Below are 21,712 nucleotides of genomic sequence, written 5' to 3' on the forward strand. Positions count from 1 at the left end.
ATATTTGATGTGCAGATATTGTTTCTTTTTCCTGTAATTTCTAGGACATGCTGACCCGACTGAGGTTATTTTGATGGTTGACGGCTTCAGTACTTTTAAAGTTTAGTGCGATTAGATGCAACTATCCTTCTTTGAGTAGTAGGATAAAATACTGGAGATATTCTCAAACTTCTCAGTGTCTGGATGTCAGCCAACCGAGTGCAGCTGCAGTGGTGAATGATTTTCTCTAAACTTCTCCGCAGTGTTACAGCTAGACATCACCAAATTATTTGTAAGAATAGGCCAGCTTCATATGTAGATCAATTATTGCCACCAAGAATATTTTGGATGATGACAAATCTGTTGTCTAGCTCGATGAATGAAAGAAAAATAAACGGATATGATATAACCTCGAGGAAAGAGACCAGGAAGTTTAGGACAATTTAGGAAAAGAAAGAAATATTAGGCTCAATACAGCAGTAATTTACTGCAGTATCTTTGTTTCCAGATGTAGGAGGTAAACAGCCACGGATTAGACACCCGCCAGTCATTCAGTAAGTCATGAAACAGATTTCAACTTCTTTATATTTCTATAAAGAGTCTAAGCAGCTCTATTTACCTTGTGCCACATTGCACACATTAAGATTTATATCATGGTTTGTTTAACCTTTCCTGAATATTGATGAGACAAGACGCTGCATTGTCTACTCTTGTGTCGTAGGTAAACATATATTTTCCTGCCTCTCCTCTAAAACCATGAGCTGTCATGCACAAAGTAATATGGCTGAGACAGTATCTCTGCACAATCTAATCAACCATTAATAGCAGCATTCCCAAATTCTTGTTTTATTTTTCTATCACTAATAAAAAAGTCCTTTTGTCTTGAAGAATATATTTCCTATTCACTGCTTTAGCTATATATGTACATAAGCTATGGCAATGCATTGCGCCAGAAACCAGTTACTGTGACATCAGCGGAATGGATATGCACACTTATGTTCACTTCAGCAAAATGCATGTATAAAATCACAAAGGACAGCTCTCCCTCCAAGAGCAACTTCTCCCACCCATCCAAGAACAGTTTGGTGACAAACAATGCCTTTTCCAGCATGATGGAGCATCTTGACATAAGGCAAAAGTGATAACTAAGTTTCACAGGGAACAAAACATTGAAATTTTGGGTCCATGGCCAGGAAACTCCCCAGACCTTAATCTCATTGAGAACTTGTGGTCATTCCACAAAAGGCGGGAGGACAAACAAAAACCCACACATTCTGACAAACTCCAAGCATTGATTAGGCAACAATGGGTGGCCATCAGTCAGTATGTCGCCCAGAAGTTGATTGACAGCATGCCAGGGCGAATTGCAGAGGTCTTGAAAAAGAAGTGTCAACACTGCAAATATTGACTCTTTGCATAAACTTACTGTGTCTCAATAAAAGCCTTTGACACTTATTAAATGCTTGTAATTTTACTTTAGTATACATACCATAGTAACATCTGGCAAAAAGGTTTAAAAATACTGAAGCAGCAAACTTTGTGAAAACCATTACTTGTGTCATTTTCAAAACCTTTGGCCATGGCTGTAGTTAGAAAACCCAAGTCTCATTTGCCTAACTCATGCATAAAATAAAAATAAACTTGCTGTATGTGACATGAACCCATAAAAAATAAAAATACATAAAAAAAGTTTAGGACAATTTGGGAAGAGGAAGACAAACTTTATACAAAAGCAAAAAGTTAAAGGAATGAGGGTAAAAACACAGACATACAAACTCTATGAAATATACAAAAACAGAAGTAATGTATCTTTGCGCCAATTTTGGCCAGCAGTAGTATTAATGTTCTTTAGTGCTGAGTTTTCTTCCACATGTAAGTTTCTCTTTAATTGAACTAGATGTGCTCAGCAGCAAAAAGAAAAAACAAGAAAAAAACAGAACATTACGTATTAATAAACATATATGACCATGTACTTATATTCTGATAGTAGTTATAATAAAGATCCAAAAGACTATATAGATGACACCAGTGTTCTTTATACATAAAAAAACACTGTATTTCCACTCCCAGTGTTCTCATGCAAGAATAGGATGATTCTGCTCACATTTACGCAGAAATGTGAGCAGAATCATCCTATTGCATGAGAACACTGGGAGTGGAAATACAGTGTTTTTTTCATGTATAAAGAACACTGGTGTCATCTATATAGTGTTTTGGATCTTTATTATAACTGCTATCAAAATATAAGTACATGGTCATATATTTTTATTAATACGTAATTGTTTTGTTTTGTTCTTGTTTTTACCTTTTGCTGCTGAGCACATCTGGTTCAGTTAAAGAAACACTTACATGTGGAAGAAAACTCAGGACTAAAGGATATTATTACTACTGTTGGACAAAATTGGCACAAAGATACATTACTTCTGTTTTTGTATATTTCATGTTGTTGCAAGTTAAGGTGACTTGTTTAGAGGTTTTTTCATGCTGACAATTTGGTAGAGCCTGGAGGAAATCTATTTTTATTTTATTTTATGTGTATATGTATTATTTTGCTCAAAATATAAAGCAAACCTCCAATAAAGTATACATATTTGGTATCCTGTAAACATGTAAAGTTTTGGAATCAAATAATTGTATATTTTATTTTGCTACAGTCTTCTTTATTTTGTAAAGTTAAAATTCGTTATAAGCCCACATTTTTTTATTCTATTTATCCACAAATAATGGCATATATGAAAGGGAGTTTTACTCATCCAAAGTAACAAAATAAATCCCTATTTATCGTGACCAAAAAAAAAATCAAATTGCATGGGTGAATTAAATCGGAAAGTTGTTATACTTGGTAAAACCAACACTAAGTTAATATGCAAAATGATGTTGTGTTAAATATGGCAAAGAATTCTGACAGCCGAAGGGTTATTTCCTTAAACATGTCACCAATCAAACAAGACAATGACAATCTGCAGGGAGTACTATAATGAATTAAAACATGGAGATGATCTGGATATTAAATTCTTATTCCATTTAAAAAAAAAAAAAAGAATGAGATGTGGGAGCAGAACAAACAAACAGGCATTCACCCCTACGCAATAAAGAGATTCTTTTGTACATTAAACAGTGTCAAGATTAGGTTCAAGGCTGCCAAGCAATGAAGTAGTGCTAACTACATAACTGCACGGATTACTATTGTATGATGTTTTTGTGTTCACATATTGTGTTTGATTGTTACTGGGATGCAAAACATTGGTTACATGCAGACTTAAGCAATGATTTTTGTTTTTTTCATTTTGTTTATATTTTAACTATGTTTTATTATGTATAAGTGGGTGCATTTGAATTATTTACAGGTTATTTTGCTAAAAGAGTCTTGGATAGAAAACTAGAGAAAAACACAAGAGAAGACCTTGATTTATTTTTGAATAAACTTTATTACAAGTGTTTTCAACAGGTTTACACAAATAAAAATATGTTGCTTTTAGCGTCTAGTTCAATGCAGCATATTAAAATACTCTGGGTGGGATGCAGCAATGTCGTTTTTGGGGTTTGACTGCATTTGGGTGGGTAACGCCATCTTCAGGCGTTATCCTATAGAAGCCTATGGGCTTCTAATCACAAAGAGATGTGAGAGGGATCCAATCGGATCCCTCCCAGCACCACCCGCAGTTCACACGTCATAGACCCAGAAGTCCCTCACTCACAAAGGACAGCTCTTATCGAGAGAGCTGTCCTTTAAGTTTTCTGTCATACATACCGGTGTAATTAATGCCGGCATGCATGCGATGAGTGGCAGGATGCATTGCATGCAAATTGCGATGTGTCATGCATCCTGCTCTTTGTGAGTGGTATCTGTGCAATATTATTGGATAGCATATCAATATTTGCTCCCTACACCTATAACCATGTCAGTCTCAACGACTACAATAAGAACTGATCTAAACAGGAGGGAAGTGAATTGTTATTCAGCCTTTTAGGATACAAGAGGACATAGAGGTGAGACACACAGAAAAGAGAGGTGAGAGTGCCAGTTCTATATTTCCAAAAAGTTCTTCCAAATAACAAAAGTAAAAGCAGTAGCCAAATACTGACCATCATAGATGAGATAGCCGGACTAAGTCCTGACATGAACAAACCATGGGCCTGATTCAGATTTGGGAATAGAGTCAAATAGAGCAATTGTGCATCTTGGTGAAACCATGCTGCACTGCAGGTGGGGCAGATGTAAAATGTGCAGAGAGATTTAGATTTTTATGAGGGGTGCACCCAGATTGAGATCTAAATAAAGCTAGCTAGCATTTGTGGGCAAAAGCAGCCAGTATTTACCCCACATGCAAAATAAATGTATGTATTTGTACCCCTTGCATTGCAACATGGTTTGTACAGGTGCACAGTTACTTGCTATTTCTTACTTTATTCCCAAATCTGAATCAGGCTCAGGGCCAGATTAAGGCTTGTGGGGGCCCGGGGAAACTAAGTTGTGGGGGCCCCATCAATAATATTACCACGGCCTCACGCTTCGACTACTATGCCCCTTACCTTGTCTCTGGTCTTTCCACTGACCGGCAAGGTCGCAGCATACTACATCATGTCCGCAACACTGCTGGAAACTGACTACCAGCAGCATAGCGGACATGATCTAGTACACTGCCAGGATTTTGAGTGGGGTGTGAATGAGAGAAGGAGGGAGGGAGAGATGAAGATGAAGAGGGAGACAGAAAGATAGAGAGGGGGGAGAAAGGGAGTGAGAGAGGGAGGTAATGAGCTATAGGCCCCCATTTATTAATGATTGCATAGCGATCTGGGCATGACATTACCAGCCATGGCCGCATTGCAATATGCAATCATAGCGCCCAGATATATCATCCAAAACATGCAGGGACACGGGTTCCAAAAGGAGCCCATCCCTGCGATGTGCCCGGAGAGCTACGGGGGCTGCTGCACATGTGCAGTCATGCTGACTGCACACGCACAGCCGCCATTGCCGGTGAGGGTTCCTGAGGAACCCTCTGCAGGCTAATAATGGGTAGTGTAGCTCATAGGCAGAGTCCAATAATGTTGGTAAATTTGTCAGCATCGCATTCCCCATAGAGACCTATGGGGGATGCAGCTGCCTGCGGGATTAGAGGGATTGCAGCAGGTATCGGCCACACCTGCTGTGTTCCCTCCTTAATACATCTGGGGGAAACTTAATATTTGTGGTTAACCCCCGAAAATTGGTGTTTTCGGGAATTAAACCTCAAATATACAATGATAAATGGGCCCCATACAGAGGAAGGGAGGACAGCAAACTAGAGGGAGAGAGAGAGAAAACAAGAGAGGGTGGGGAAGAGAGAGAGGGAACAGAGATAGGGAGATAAAGAGAAGTCATGAAGGAGAGAGAGAGACAGATAATAAAGGCAGGGGGATAAAGGATAGGACGAAAGAGAGAAAGGGAGAGAGAGAAAGGAGGGAAAGAGGATGGGTAGGAAGAGAGAAAGGGAGAGTGAGAGACAGAGGGAGGGAGAGAGAGAAAGGGAGAGAGAGAAAGACAGAGCGCTCACTCTGAATCAGTGCCGTCCTTCTTAATTTTTAGAGCTGCCTCCTGGCCGCTCGTATAGCTGTGGGTTACCACCCACAGCTATAGCGAGCGGCCAGGAAGATGGTCGCAATGGTCAAGACCATCGCGACCATCGGGTTTGCGACGAGACCCTTGTGGTAGGGTCTCATTGCCGCAAGCCTTGGAGTACTTTCGGATCTATCAGAGCCGAGAGCACTCCCACTGACATCACTTGTGATGGGGCCACCACTCCCACCACATCACTTGTGATGGGGCGTGCTGTCACTCACCATCGACAGCACGTCTCCTTTGGTACGAGACCCAGAGCGACGGCTTGCCCTTCGCTATCCGGGTCTCGCGCATGCGCACGACGGAGCCGGCTCCGTTGTGCGCACGCGCACTGGGCCAACATCGACCCGCTTGCGAGTACTCAGCGCTCACGAGCGGGTCTGAATCAGGCCCAGAGGACACACACACACACATACTAATCTGTTTCAGACTTGCAGCATCATACAGTAGGGATGGCCATCCTTATCATGCACTCATGCAGGCTTCTGATGGGGGCGGGCATTTCACGGCATTAGGCTCCGCTCCCTTTCCATACACCTGTGAATCATGGCAGCCGGCAGCCACGGTCAATTAGTGACTGTGCTCATGTGCTGTCTGCACTGTCACAGTCACTGCTTCTGTTAGCTGCTGGGAGCTGGCCAGAGTATGTATACGGCAATGTGGGGGCCCCCAATGTGTGTGGGGGCCGCTGGACGACCGCCTCGTACGCCCCACCTATAATCCGGCCCAAGATCAGGCCCCATGATCCAGAAATAAAGGAAAACTACAACTAGCAGTTGGCTAAGACCAGGATACAAGCCAAAGCCACATTAGAGATCAAGAAACCCAACTCATATACAATGTAATGTTAATAATGTAATGTTATTTTAAATACAGTATTCTGAAATGATTATTAAACCAAGCTCACTAACTGACTCACATACTAGCTACTTTACCAACTTCCATCTGTTACTTTTGACATTCAATTGTGATGAGCATGGGCTAAAAAAATCATCAAACTTTGATAAACAATGATGTGGTGGTAAATTCTGCCTGTTGATGACAGCATGATACCACAGTCCTCATTTTTTTTTCAATGGCGGCTGATAGCCATTATAGACTAGACTACAATACTGCATTATTTTGCACTCATGCGTAGTAAGTCAACCAGGTACAAGCCAAACTTAAAGTTATATACCCTATAGACAGTAAACTTGCATGTGCAGGGTTCTCTTCACTTTACTGTACCTTCTCTTCATAGTTATGCTAACTGCACACTGTTATGTAGCTGTTCATTTATATACCTAAAAATTACATATAATAAAAATTACTTTGCTATTTACTCTTTGCTGGTTTGGCTCTTATTGCTACTACTAACCCGGCAAGAGGAGATTTCCAAGTAACCCCAAATATAAATTCCTTATATAGACCCCTAAATCACTGTGCTACAATTAATCCTAATAGCAATAGAACAAGGTCTGGCTACACTAAAACATAGTGGGGGAGATGTATCAAAGCTTGGGGAGAGATAAAATGGAGAGTGCCAACCTTTGATACATCTCCCCCAGTATCTGTTTCTTTCTGTAAAAAATAACTGTAGCTTTCCTTCACACCAGGAAGTTTGGTCCTTTAAATCCGTATTCTCCAATTGGAAGATGAATTACTGCTCCAATACAGAACTATAAAAATGTGACATTAAAGGATTACTGTATATTCATAAATGTCAGTTTCACCACTTAGAAACAAATTCCAATTTGCATATACAATATTATAAAATTAAACTCAGTAATGTCCATAGTATGTTATTTTTTTTATTGCATCATTATATAAGAGTGCATTTCTTAGTAAGTTTAAGCCTTTATTGAAAATAACACAAAAACAATCCTGCTCATTTTGATGACACAAATATTGCTAAATTTCTGCATTGAAACCAGTCCAACTTGATCAGTATATAATTGCTTTTTAATTGTGGATACTTACCTATATGCAGGTTTATTTGACAAACACCTAAATAATCTTCTATATACGGTATTCTCTCTTAGTAATAATATAACTTAGAGTAAGTAGTTGGCTTTTCCTAGAAGAAAGGGTTAAGTCTCTTCCAAGTTTTGTAGACACAAAGTGACATTCTGTAGCTTCAATGTCATGTCAATATGTGACATTCATATTTTACAATTTTCTCTAAGCAGAATTCAAGACCATGCCAAGTTAGACTATTTGACAACAAGGCATGCTCGGCAATCTGTATGATGTTGTTAATTGTGTAAGCTTTCAAATGGCAAATGGTTTCTTTATTTTAACATTTATCAATACAGTCTGACTTCTAAATCATGATTCAGACACAGGTAAAGGTTATAGCAAAGCAGGTTTTTTAATTAACTCACTAATTATACAAAGTAAACACATACTTTGTAGAAAAAATACTTGTATATGAATAAATATAAAAAAACTCTATAGCTATAGAAATTCATATTACAGATGTTGTTTCTGTTCTTTGGGAAAATATTTCTTCTGTAGCTGTATTTTTGGTGGGGGGCACTGTTATTACTGCTCTGTAGGTTGAGGTTAAATGTGCCAGTGGAATGCAATTAACGTTTTAGTGTGAAAATGTAATCAGGGATAATATAATTACTGGTATATTATAATCAATGACTAACTAAATAACATAGTCAGTGTCAGGGCCTGTGGTGTGTTTTGCTAAAGCCACCACAGCCACCAGAGGCATGTATTTGCAGAGCACGCCGGTCTGTATCCTCTTGCAAACTGCCAAATGCATCTAATATCCAGCCATTTGTATTACCTTGTGTTGTTGTCCCTAAAGGTTCAGTACTTTAAAAAATGTGAATACACAAGCTAATCCTGCAAGTAGTAGTCCTAGTCATACACCCTGATTCATTATACTATGCTGTATATTTAAAATTAGCAGTACTCAACCAGTGGTGCACATAACACAGGTGGTGCAATTAGCAAGGCTAACATAAGACGTTGATTTAGATAAGGGGTGACTGTCTAGTTTTACTCTCTAATTATACAAAAAAATCTGATGGAGTGCTGATGGAGGATCTGAGGACCTATTATAATGGTGGACTGATTTGAATAAAATAACTCACTGTAGTGATTTTAAAACAGCATTTTGGGATTTCTTTGGACATAAGATGGGCCTGTATCACATAGTGACTAATAATGTTTGCACATGTAGGGACTAAAATCTGCTTTTTTATTACTTAACTATTGCCAGTCTTTACAGTAGAATGTATTTGTGTCCCATTTACTCCTGGAGAAATGCAATGGGGATTGTGCAAGCACAAGTAGAATACAGTGGGATACACATCTACTGTAAATATAACATGCTTCTTGGAAATGCAGCTTATTTGAATTGTAAGTATATTGTATCTATTGTGACTCCCTAAGCCTTGATGGAAACTTACAGGCTGATGACTGCATGCTGCGACTCTCACTGTAATAGTGTGTTTAGCCCAGAATGGTGTAGCCCAGGGGAGTAAGTTCATGCCACTCACCCAGAGGTAAAATTGGTGGTGCCCCCTCCCCATGACTACATCTTGCTTCAGCCTCCCAGAGTCTCTCCAGCTCCTTCCAGCCCCTGCCTCTCCAACCTCCCAGTGCCTCTACAGCTCCAGCCAGCCCCCTTCTGTCTCTCCAGCCCCATGTCTCTCCAGCATGCCCCCTTCTATCTCTGCAGCCCTCCAGTGTCTCTACAGCCAGTCCTCCCAGTGTCTCCCAGCCAGCCCCTTTCTGTCTATCAAGCCAGCCCCCTTCTGTCTCTCTAGCTTCCCTGGTGTCTCTCCTTCTAGTCCCCATCTGTCACTTTAGCTGCTCAGTGTCTCTCCAGCCAGCCCTTCTGTCTCTCCAGCCAGCCAACTTCTGTCTCTCCAGCCAAACTCCTTGTCTCTCCAGCCCCCCAATCTCTCCAGCCAGTGCCCTTGCATGGCACCTTCAGCTTTTCAGTCCTGTAAACATGTAGTCATATACGTGGCATCTGTTGCCAAATTTAAATCATCTATATAGACCTTCCTCTGGAATTAGTACAGTGCAAGAGTATTAGGCTACACCTCCTAGTCTCCAGCTGTACTCTACAAAGCACCTCTACTTTGTATGTTCCGGCATGTCACCAGCTTACCCTTCTGTCTCTCCACTTAGATACCTCCCCAGTGGTATTGTTCTGAAATTAGTCTGAACCAGAAGTAAGGTAACATTAGCAACCACTTTACTTTTTACACACTGTAAGCATGGATTCCTATCAGAGCCCCTCTGCATGTGTATCTTGTTAGTAAATTCTGGCAATACTTAGGGCCATATCCAATTAACTGCGATAAGCCACGTTTGGGCGAAAGGTTTTCACTGGTGCTAACTTTCCACACAAAATGTCTATCGCGCTATCCAATTTGCTGCGGCTTTTCGAACTTGCAAATTCTCCTTAGTTAAAAGCAGCTAAAAGTTTTCACCATCTCAGAGCAGGTAAAAAAGTTGTGCAAGCCTGAATTTTGTCTAAAAATGACAGGACTTAGTTTAAAAGCCCTTGCACAGATACTTAGACCCCCTCTAATGACTAATTAGACAAAAATAATTGTTTAATTAACTTAATTTACCAATAATGACCATTCATTTTTGGGGTGAAAAAGTAAAAAGTGTTGGGAAATAGGTGTAAATTAGTGGGATTGGTATTTTGGGGGACTGTAAGGATAGGACAGGTGTTTTTAGGATTGCAGGTGCAAGTAACAGGTGTATTTGAATTTTTTTTCATAAATGCACTTTTATGACACAAAAACATACATACACCCATTTTAATGTACCCCCAATTTAACTACAGAATTTATTTATTTTTCTTAAATATTGCTTTCTAACATTTTTTCACTCTTAGAAAAAAAATGCATATAACAGCCATTTGACACAATTTGAGAACCCAAACCCTTTCATTATGGCCCTTAAAAGACTTCTATAATGTTACCCTATCTAAGTTGAAATTTTTTGGGGTACAGGCAGATTTACCCATTTTCAGATGTACTTTTCGGCGCTAACGGCAAGAATTTATTTCGGGTGAATGCCGCATCACGTCTTTTACAATAGGATTGTGCAAAAAACGTCAGAAGCGATAGACACAAAAAGTGACACATTCAGGAGAACAGTGCACCAAATTTTCATGTCTAATTGGACACGGTGCTTAATCTCCTATTTCCACAATAAGCGGGCGATAGGAGATTATAGTTATCAGGACAGAAATACAGTTATTGATAAATATACCTTGAAATGTGGTGCAATAATACTAAAGTTTCAGTTAAGTAACTAAGCAGATACATTGTAACGTAATGTTCTCCAGTGCCCACAATGCTTTCAAATATTTGTAAGGACAGAATCAGTACATTTGAATAGATCTCACACTGCCGATTTTGTTTTACTTGTTTTACCTACAGTATCTCTAGTAATACCCCTTTTACACCGGAGCTAAAACCCGGGTTATTGCAGGGTTAACCCGGGCAGCTCCTTGGTGTAAAAGGGGAGAGGGTTGGATTGCCGGGTCGAGTGACTTGGCAATCCAAATCAGGTAACTAGCAGGGCTTAACACGGGAGTAACACGTGAAACCATATAGTGTGAATGGCTCGCTCCGGGTCACGATGACCTGGAGCGCGCCGTATGCCGGCAGATTGGTCCGACTTCAGTGGCGCTTGGAGATGACGTCATCTCCAAGCGTCCACTTCAACACCAGAAAAGCCGGGTCTATGCAGACCCGACTCCGGTGTGAACGGCGCCGGCTCGGGAATATCCTGGGTCGGTGCCGGCTAAATTCCGGGTTTGATCCAGATTGGAACCCTGCTCCAAGTCCGGGTCTGACCCGGAATTTAGGTGTAAAAATGGTATAACACAGTTGTAACAAGAAAAAAATCCTATTTTTTTTTAACATTGTTATATTTCACTTGTTTCTTACAACACATGTTCCTAATGCCTGCTGATGTGCATTTAAAGAAAATAACATGATCCTTAATTTTGTACTAATTTTTGTACTTACTTGATTAACTACATAACAACACATTGTAATAAACTAATAAACTTAATTGATTTATTGTGTATTCATTTAAGAAAAGCTACAGTTTAGGTTAATATCAAAGTAGTAGAATTTACAAACCTGTTTAGCTCTGGTGTACACTTCATTGATAGCTCATCGCTTCATAATATGCGTATTAGTATTGTTTTATTTTCTTTAATGACTATGGGAATATTCTACTTCATTAGTATAAGTATGTGAAGGTTAACAATAACTTTATCCAACACCACATGCTAGCATGGTGTATGACTGGATCTTTGAATCCTGTAGCCAATTAACCAAATCATGGTCACCAGCTAATTAATAAGGGTTATTAACTACACACTTAAATGCAGCTTGTGCTGTATACTATGTGATAACGCTTGGTGTGAATGTAACCAGCATAATTCGTTGTTCTCAGATTATTATTACCTACAAAATTATATGGTTGGCTTGTGAGTGTTAAGGATGACTGTTAGTCATTAGATGTTGACTTTTCTTCGGTTGACTCATTAATTATATTCATAATATTAATGCTTTTGGTCCATTTAATCCTGTAGTGAAATAAACACATCAATCATATTTAAGACAATAATTTCTTATAATTTTACCTTTTGATAAATTTTAAAAAACTCTCTTAGGAAAATCAATGTTTTAATTAATAGTTTTAGAAAGTAGATTTTAAATGCTAATTTAGTAAATGCTGTGTTGATGAAAATACTTAGCACAGCTTTTTGCTCTGGTTATGGAATGCCTAGCGGCAAGGATTCGCAACAACCCAGCATTTCCGGTGAGATGATTGGTCCTTCGAGCATAAAATCGCACTGTATGTGGACAATGCCCTGATATCTCTGGGGAATCCAGCCCAATCTTTGCGACTTATCCTCTCTGAGATTGATCTTTACTCTAATTATTCTGGTTAAAAATCAACACCAGTAAAATTGAGGTCTGAGGTGCTTAACTTTCATATTCCTGCGTCAACCAAACTTTTCCTGGCAGCATCTTTCCCATTTAAATGGCATAAGCAGAAAATGAAATACTTAGGCATTTTTCAAACACATCACCACCATCAGCTTTTTTTTCCAAGCTAATTTCCCCCCTGTTCTAGATCAAATTAAGTCTGTTTTAAATTCATGGTCCAGGCACCTCATTTTTTGAATTGGCAGGGTGAACTCAGTGAAGATGAGTGCACTCCCTCTGCTCCTCTATATTTTTCATACTCTTCCAATATTTGTTTTCCCCTATGTTTCTACATTTCTACAGTTCAAAAAAAAAACGTTTTTTTATTTAAACCGTTTTTTTTCTTTTAAACCAGTTTTTTTGCATTAATGTTTAAATGAAAAAAAATGAAAGAAAAAAAAATTCTTTCTATACTAGCTGAAGATGTTTGAAGTGTCAGAAGTAGTTAAATAATGGGAAATACATTGGGGTTAACGTTTTTCAATTGCGCTTTTTTTTTGCTCATCCACCATTCATAAGATGATACTTGTGACACCACAGAGACTAAGGGGTATATTTACTAAAGTGAGAGATTTTAGAAATGGAGATGTTGCCCATAGCAACCAATCAGATTCTACTTAACATTTAAGAAGCACCTTCTAGATGATAATAGTTAGAATCTGATTGGTTGCTATGGGCAACATCTCTACTTATGAAAACTCTCATTTTAGTAAATATACCCCTAAGTCTTTCTTTCTAGCACTCATCTCAATAGGACTGAAGGTTTTGAATTGAAATACAAAGGTAAACATGGAGATTAAACCATGAGGTGTTTCTCTGTGTATTGCCTGGTTTATGTGTTGGTGTTTACTCTTTAAGACTGAGAATGTTAGCTGTGTTTTTTTTCCTGTCCTATGGGATTGATGGGGGAGAAGTATTAGCTTGATGCAAGGCAAATTTAGCACCTCTCTTCTCTGGTTCATCCTCCCTATATCTTTGTAGTGTGTGTGATTTACTGCATTGGTTCAGCTTACTCAGATAAAGACCACAAACATATGGGAAAGATTTCTGGACTGCACACCCTGAATATATATATATATATATATATATATATATATATATATATATAATGGGAGGTGCTACATGATGAGACTAATTGCAGGCACAAAAACAGACAAATCTCAGGTGCACAACTCCAAATTATTAATAATATATAAATGCAATAAAATTTTGCAATCAATAGAGGTTTTTTAGCATAATCTTGGCCAAGGTTATGGGCCTACCCACCATATCCAGGTAACCTCCGAAGGGTAGGTCCCTAACATACTATGATTCAAATCCAGAGTGCAGGACACCCCCAAACTGGCCCAGCTAAGACCACAAGCAACAAGAATGTGGAATAATACTAGTCACAGCATTGTGCCTGTAGCACAGCACAATAAAAAAAATAGAGTGTTTAAAAAAAAAAAAAAAAACATTTGGTTTAAACCATGGCTTAAACCAATGTTGTTTAAACCAGCCAACCCTGTCTCTACTACATGATTTGCCTGGCGAACAAGCATTCTTGGGTGCATTTGAAATTCCTACAACATCCTACACATAGTGTTGGATTGGGTATACCTGACTTTAAATGGTACTATTAAGCTGCTGAACTGCTTCACTGTGTCTAATTGTGCAACCCTGGTGCACAGAAGATCTGGTCTACTATTGAAGCTGATAACCTGGGTTTATTTACGGTTTCCTCCCTACTTTGGCTTCCAAAGTCTCACCATCCCAAACTTGTTGCTTCTCATCCAATGCCGACTCCTCCTCAGTGACAGGAGCCAGGTGCTGCACTGTAGCATTACGTGTAGCAGTCGGCTCCTGACACAGAGAGGGAGCCGGCACTGCACAAAGAGTGGTCCCCATGGGCAGTCCACATCTCCGTGAGGCCACGCCCCCTGCCCGTGAGGCCACACCCCCTGACCATGAGGCCACACACTCTTTTGATGGCCATCCTCGCACTGGGTGTGACCGCGGAGGGACACCACTGATTCTTATTATTACGTTCTTTCATTTGTCTTGGTCACTGTTGTGATCTACTCAATAAAATTTACTGTAAAAAAAAAAAGAAAATACCTTGCACAGATAAGAATTCCCAAAATTCTATATGTTAGAATTAAGACACTGAGGTCTATTTATCAAGGTGAGTGAGTCTGTTAAGGTGCCCATACACATAGTGATGTGCTCACGATCCGACATCATGTACGATTTCCCTTGAAAACTCTCCTCGGCAGCTCTGTACACGATTTGGTGTTTGCAGTGTCCAATCTTCAAACGATCTATCGTGCATCCAGACTTTTCTCCAGTGCATTTGTATCCCAGATTGGCAGATCTTCCCTACAGCACGGCAGATATGATGATGCGATGTACGGCCAGCAGGGACGCGCATCGCAACGTGATCATGAGTGGGGACTCACGGTGTTCTAACGATTTGGCCATATTTTACATGATCTGTCATTCGGATGCGTCGGAATCGGCCAGATCGTGTTAAATATCGCTATGTGTGTGGGCACCTTTACACATGTGTAAACAGTACTGTCCCCATATTTTATGTAACAGACTTATTCACCTTTAATGCCGCAATCTGCCTGCTGCAAAATTCATCAAGATCCGAAAGCTGTACATTTCTAAACATGACTGCGGAAACTAAATCCATCTTCAGAGGTGTTAGCCCTTCCTATTGGAAGAAGATCTAGGGTGTGAAGAGGGATCCATTTTGATCCCTCCATTGCCTCGAGCCCTCGCTGAGCACATTTCTGAACTAGGGTCATGCATGTGCAGTAACACTGGCAGTGTAAACTTTTACAGTGACTTGTTAGCGGCCAAAGTTGTAGCATTGGTAGGTCTCCAAAAAGCAGCTGTCCTGACATCAGAGCAATACTTAATTACTGTACTCCAGTGCCTAAGTATCCTCTAGTCTAACACAACATGCAGCAGGATATATACATAATTTAAGTGGGGCCATTGGGTGCTAATAATGAATAGACAACACTGTCAGTAAATAATAATAATGCTGTACTGTACCAGCACTGATCACAAGATAACATTCAAGTTGCCTTAACACACTTTTATTTCCGTTAGTTTAAGCAGCAGCTCCTTCTTGCATGAGGGGGCCTGCCACATCTGCTGGGCCAGCCAGTCGGATCCCGGGGCCTGCACAATGGATCTGGCAGGAGCTGGGACCGGTGCATGTGCACATGCAGCGGTGGTGGCACCGCGCATGTGCATAACACCGGCTATTAGGGACTACATTGGCTGCAGCCCCTAGAAGCCGGGTAGTGCTGCATGAAAGGCAGAGCAGCAGCTTCCACTGGATGTCGCTCTCTGCTAATTGCAGCTCGGACTGGCAGTCCCAGGGGGTGAAAACACCTCCCCCTGGGGATGCCTGTCCTGTGCCTGACTGAAAGGTAGCGCTTCCAATGGGAAGCCACTGCCCGTCACAGTGTAGCCAGTGCAGTCACGGACTGCAACTGGCTTAGTGAGGTGGCGGATTTTACTGGGGGTGCGACAACCATGCAGACCTTAGGTAAAATCCGTCACTGGTTAGTTTTATTCTGATTGGTCTGTGCTATTATCCTATCAAAACCTTGTCAGTTGTGCTCAACATGGTACAATTAGTAATCTGAGACCTACAGTATTTATTCAAAGTCATACATTTGTAATTACAAGCTGTTCAACTGTCTTTGTCACTTTTAGTGTATTTAGTGTATTTCTGATCTGTATATGGAGTAACCATAACTGACTTAGGCCCTGATTCAGAGCGCTCGCTCTGAATCAGGGCGTTTTTGGTTTTTTTTTGTGCGGCCTCCTGGCCGCTCGCATAGCTGTGAGTGACCACCCACAACTATAGCGAGCGGCCAGGTTGATGGTCACGATGGTCAAGACCATCGCGACCATCGGGCTTGTGACGAGACCCTTGTGGTAGGGTCTCGTGGCCGCAAGCCCCAGAGAGATTTCTGCTCTAACAGAGCCGGAATCTCTCCATTGACATCAATCGTGATGTCAGTTGGGCCGCCCTCAAATGGCAAGCGTTCACATGGGAACGCCTCCGTTTGGCCAGCCACCCCCCCGGCCTGCCCACCAATGGGGGCGAGCTGTCACTCAACATCGACAGCTCGCACCCTTTGTTGCGAGACCCGGAGCGACAGAGTGCCCATCGCTAGCCGGGTCTCATGCATGCGCACGACGGAGCCGGTTCTGTCGTGTGCATGCGCTGTGGGCCATCATCGACCAGGTTGCGAGCGCTCAGCGCTTGCGACCGGGTCTGAATCAGGCCCTTAGTCTAGTTACAATCCTGATTTTTGCCACTGGACTCCTATAATTTGGAATTGTTTTATTAATATTCAATCCCAATAATAAATTAAAGCAAGGGAAGACTTTGGTGGACCCAGCAAACTTTGTGCAAGCATTATGGTTTTCTGTTTAAACTACATTCCAGCACTAACAATGATCTTTTCCCTTTCTACTCACAAAGGAAAGGATCATCACAAGCCTTGTTTCAGTATGGTGTGCTTTTTAAGCTTTGTTTAGCATAGAACAATTTAGACTACTAAAAATAAATTGGGGTAACTATAATAGGTTGCAAATTTGTTAAAAATGCGAGTTTTATTTGTCAGATGAACGATGAACTATGGGCCTGATTCAGACCCGCTCGCGAGCGCTGAGCGCTCGCAAGTGGGTCGATGTTGGCCCAGTGCGCATGTGCACGACGGAGGCAGCTCCATAGTGCACATGCGCGAGATCCGGATAGCGACGGGCAAGCCGTCGCTATGGGTCTCGCTGCAAAGGGGGCGTGCTGTCGATGGTGAGTGACAGCACTCCCCCTTTGGTGGGTGTGCCGGAGGCGTGGCTGCCCAGACGGAGGCGTTCCCATGGGAACGCCTACCGTCTGGGGCCGGCCCCACTGACATCACAAGTGATGTCAGTGGGAGTGCGCTCGGCACTGATAGAGCCAAAAGCACTCCAGGGCTTGCGGCAACGAGACCCTACCACAAGGGTCTCATCGCAAGCCCGATGGTCGTGATGGTCTTGACCATCGCAAACATCTTTTTGGCCGCTCGCTATAGCTGTGGGTAGTCACCCACAGCTATGCGAGCGGCTAGGAGGCCGCTCTAAAAAAAGAGAAGGACGGCCCTGATTCAGAGCGAGCGCTCTGTCAGAGCGTCTGGCTCTGAATCAGGGCCTATGTGCGTTCCCACTTGTCAGATAACGATATCTGACATCTGATGTATTTGCAGTCTGATTTGGACGATTTCATTAATTTTAATGCAGTCAAAAATCGTTCATTGGGGGTCATTCAGACCCGCTCGCGAGGGGCAGGACGCTCGCAAGCGGGTCAATGTTCCCCACTGCGCATGCGCACGATGGAGGGAGCTCATCATCATGGACGCTCGCTATAGCTGTGGGTGGTAACCCACAGCTATGCGAGCGTCCATGAGGACGTTCCAAAAAAAGGTAGGAGGGCCCTGATTCAGAGCGAGCGCTCTGGTCAGAGCGTTCAGCTCTGAATCAGGCCCATAGTTCAAATCGTTCAATCGTTCATCTGACACAGCTGACAAATCTGACCGTGTGTATGCACCTAAAGTTAGATAACCTCTCATAGATTTATTCATGCAGACAATTGGCTTCTCAGAAACCCCATCATTTTCCACATGCAGAATATATCATTTTGATTTTATGTGTAGCATGTACAGTGCAGGGATCAATAGATCCCTACCAAACAGCATTCTAAAAGTCTCTTACAGTTTTGCATTCTAACATGAACTGCTCACATTACTTATTCCATTTGTTCCTGAAAAAAATCCAAGTCTGGATGTAATCTTAGTGCTTACTCACTCGTGGTTTTTTTCTGTAGCATTTTATAGGTGCCTGTAAAATTATAATAATCCATAACATTAAAACACTTCACCATAAACTTCAACAGGATTTAAAAGAAAAATCTGCTAAAATGCAATCATGGATTTTTCTTTTACAAATCCGGCATTACAGAGTGAACAATTTTGTCTGCAAAGCTAAAAAACTCTAGTCACAAAATACCATCACAATAGCCAGCATAAAATGGAAGTTGGATAGCATCTACTTTAATTCCGATGTTTTTAAATGATTTCCATGTTCTGCCTATTTGAGCAGAATAAAGTTTTATTGTTTAAACAGAAGTAGTACAAAAACAACTGTAAATGTGGCTTATATTGCTAAACTTTTTTTGTTTTCAAGCTTACACCTTTCCATGTTCAATTGTTTAATTATTTTCATCAGCATTATTATAATCATGAAATGTCATCTTGAGAAAATGGTAATCTAATCATTATTATATTTCAATGTCACCTTTGTCAACTCCCGCTTAACTTTCATTAAACATGATTTCATCAATTCAGTAATTAGACATAATTTGTGATATGACCAGCAATTCTCCATAAGTAGTTTGCCCAAAAGGCCCAAGTGTTTTTCTAGACACAAATTATTTAGCAACTGCAAAGCTAATGGTAAATTGCAATCTCTTTTATTCCACTCTTCAGAAGTATTGTGTACAAAGTGGTTGTTCTACCTGCAATTAATTCTTTTGATTGAACAAATATGATTATTTGCTTTAATAAACAATTTGAAATTCTAAAATTAACTGCAAAAATAATAGCATTCAAAGACAAGTGATGAGTAAGTGTGGTTACTTTATTACTCATTATTTTAAATCCCATTTTATAGTTTGAAAAGGTCTTTTTTGCTCATTAAAATTTATATTTCAGATTAAAGCATTGTTTTGTTTTAAAATAATATTACTTTACTATGGTAATATGAGGCTGCATTTATTGGAATGGGATTGCTCTGTTGGGCACAGGTGTCTAAAATGGAGCAAGGCTCTTCCCAGTCTTTGTATGTAAAATATGATTCCACAGGAATAGATTCCAAAATATTCCAATTTATTGAATGCATGATTAAAAATAATTCCCAGGTGAATGGGATAAAAACAGCACAGTGTCAGCATTTTGTATGCGTTTCATAGGACGGCTGCCATCTTCATCAGAAACATTACTGACTGCATGCCACCTTAGCACAATCACCTGGGACCAGTGGTGGCTCCAGAGGTGGGGCTGCAGCCCAGTCCAAAATTCAAATAGGGGAGCCACACTAACTGCCAGTGAGCCCCGGCAGGCGATGTTTAGCATAGTTTGGAAGGGCTGTTGGTGTGGCTCCCCTATTTGAATTTTAGACTGCGCTGCAGCCCCACCTCTGGAGCCACTGCTGCCTGGGACCTATACTCAATAACTTCTAAATCAGGAATAATGGTCTCTGAAGTAGTTATTAGAAGGTAAAGCAAAGCATTCAAAGCATGCCATTTCTAATAAGGTGGGTAACATCATACAAAATGCGTGAAAAGTGCTGACACTGTGCTGTTTTTATCCCATTCATGATTAATTTATAGGAGTATGGATTCAAATAGCTTTAATATCTTCATCCGTTCTGTCCAAAGAGACAAATACTAAACCAAGATTTTTTTATAGCTGTTATTTACAAGCCAGATGTTTTGCATCTCTAGGTTTGATGATGTCATCAACCATGCACACCATGACATCACAGAAAAGAAGGCTACAGAAGAGGAGGCAGTTCTGTGGTAAGTACACCCTAAATGTCTTAAAGGTGTTTCGCCAATGATGTTGTCCTATGTAGTCATACAGGCTACATGTCTTAAAGTCAAAGTGCATGAAATAAAATAGTATGTGGCAGATTAAGACACCCATCAGCCCTGGGTATTGCTCAAGACACTGTATATATTTTTCTGTACATGTGATTACTGTATCACTCAACATTCATGAAATATTTGTCCAAAGCAGAGCCCAGGGAAAATCACTTTTAAGAGAAAGAAAGGTCTTGGCTTCAGTATTTCTTTATTTTATGACTTAACATAGGGCTGTAGGACTTGGGCTACAGTTATCATAGCTTATTTTCGATAAAAGCAGGTGAAAATGTTCATTTTCACCTGCTTTTGTAGAATTTAAGTGATAATGAATAGACCCCAAAGCAAGGTGTTATTAACAATAACATCCCCTAGAACAGGGATGGGGAACCTCAGGACCAGGGGCCGTATAAACCCACAGAATCATTTGGTCTGGCCCTCTGAGCTTTTTTCTGCTAGCCTCATCTGGCTAGCAGGGTGCCTAGAATGGCACCCTGTAGCCAGAATCTATGCAGCAGTGCCGCCTAGAGCATCCTTAGGGCGCTTCAGACGGTCACACTGCTGCCCCTACAGCTCCCCGGTGGATCCTCAGGATGCTCCAGGCATTGTTGTAATCACCGGCAATTGTGACCCCGCCCCATGTGACATCACGTGAAGGGGGCGTGGTCTGTACTAGGCCCGCAAATAATGTTATATATATCACAGTGGCCCTCGGCAGAAAAAAGGTTCCCCACCACTGCCCTAGAATGTGTTACACTTTAATAAATAATGCATTTCTTCCCGTGCGCTTCTCAAGTCTCTCTAAAAGTTTGCTACCTCATACTTACACTTTTTTTATTTTCCCCAAAAATCTACAAGTTGAGTGTAAAGAAGAGAAAGTACCACACCACAAGATACTTGTAATTTATCAATGTCGTACCTGTATCACTAAGATTAAATGGGAACATTCTGGGACCCGTCACGGCATTAAGCCCCAGGCTACTGCCAAAAAAGACCTTTATATAATCTGTCAGAGAAAACAAGGATTGGTAACCTTGTTAAACCATTTAATGTAGCCTCTTATCCGTCTTATAACAGTGATATTTCAGATTCCACATATTGTAGACCAGGGGCGTAACTAGGTGTTTGAAGGCCCCATAGCAAGCATTAATTAGTAAGGACCCCTATGTACCACCAAATGGTGACAAATGTAAATACCACAGCATGTAACTGAGAAGGAAGATGGGCCCCATAGCAGCTGCACCTCTTGCACCTTTGGTAGTTACGCCCATGCTGTAGGCCACACATATTTGGGGCAAAATATAACAGGTCAGTATTTTGGTATTTGAGCCACGTTTCCAGATCACTTGTTAAGCTGGGTACACACTACGGGTTCCATTGCATGATATATTGTTACGGTGCTGTTTGGAACAATATATTGTGCAGATTACATAGTGTGTACGCGCGATCGTGCCCATGGGTGGT

At 40.9% G+C, this 21,712-nt stretch overlaps 1 protein-coding gene across 3 annotated transcripts in view; it reads left to right on the top strand.

Annotated features, from left to right (window-relative positions):
• The window catches only part of TENM2 (teneurin transmembrane protein 2), a 2,186,131-nt gene that overhangs the window by 720,401 nt on the left and 1,444,018 nt on the right, over positions 1–21,712 (top strand). Inside the window, exon 3 of one of the 3 annotated variants that reach the window (XM_088454942.1) lies at positions 20,111–20,185. The exons of the other annotated variants lie outside the window; for them this stretch is intronic. Within the exon in view, the coding sequence (XP_088311068.1) occupies positions 20,111–20,185 (75 nt within the window). The remainder of the gene's footprint in view (positions 1–20,110; positions 20,186–21,712) is intronic. 3 annotated transcript variants of the gene reach the window in all.

Source organism: Taudactylus pleione, unplaced genomic scaffold, assembly GCF_031769625.1.
Source record: "Taudactylus pleione unplaced genomic scaffold, aTauple2 ptg000637l, whole genome shotgun sequence".
NCBI classification, from domain to species: domain Eukaryota; kingdom Metazoa; phylum Chordata; class Amphibia; order Anura; family Myobatrachidae; genus Taudactylus; species Taudactylus pleione.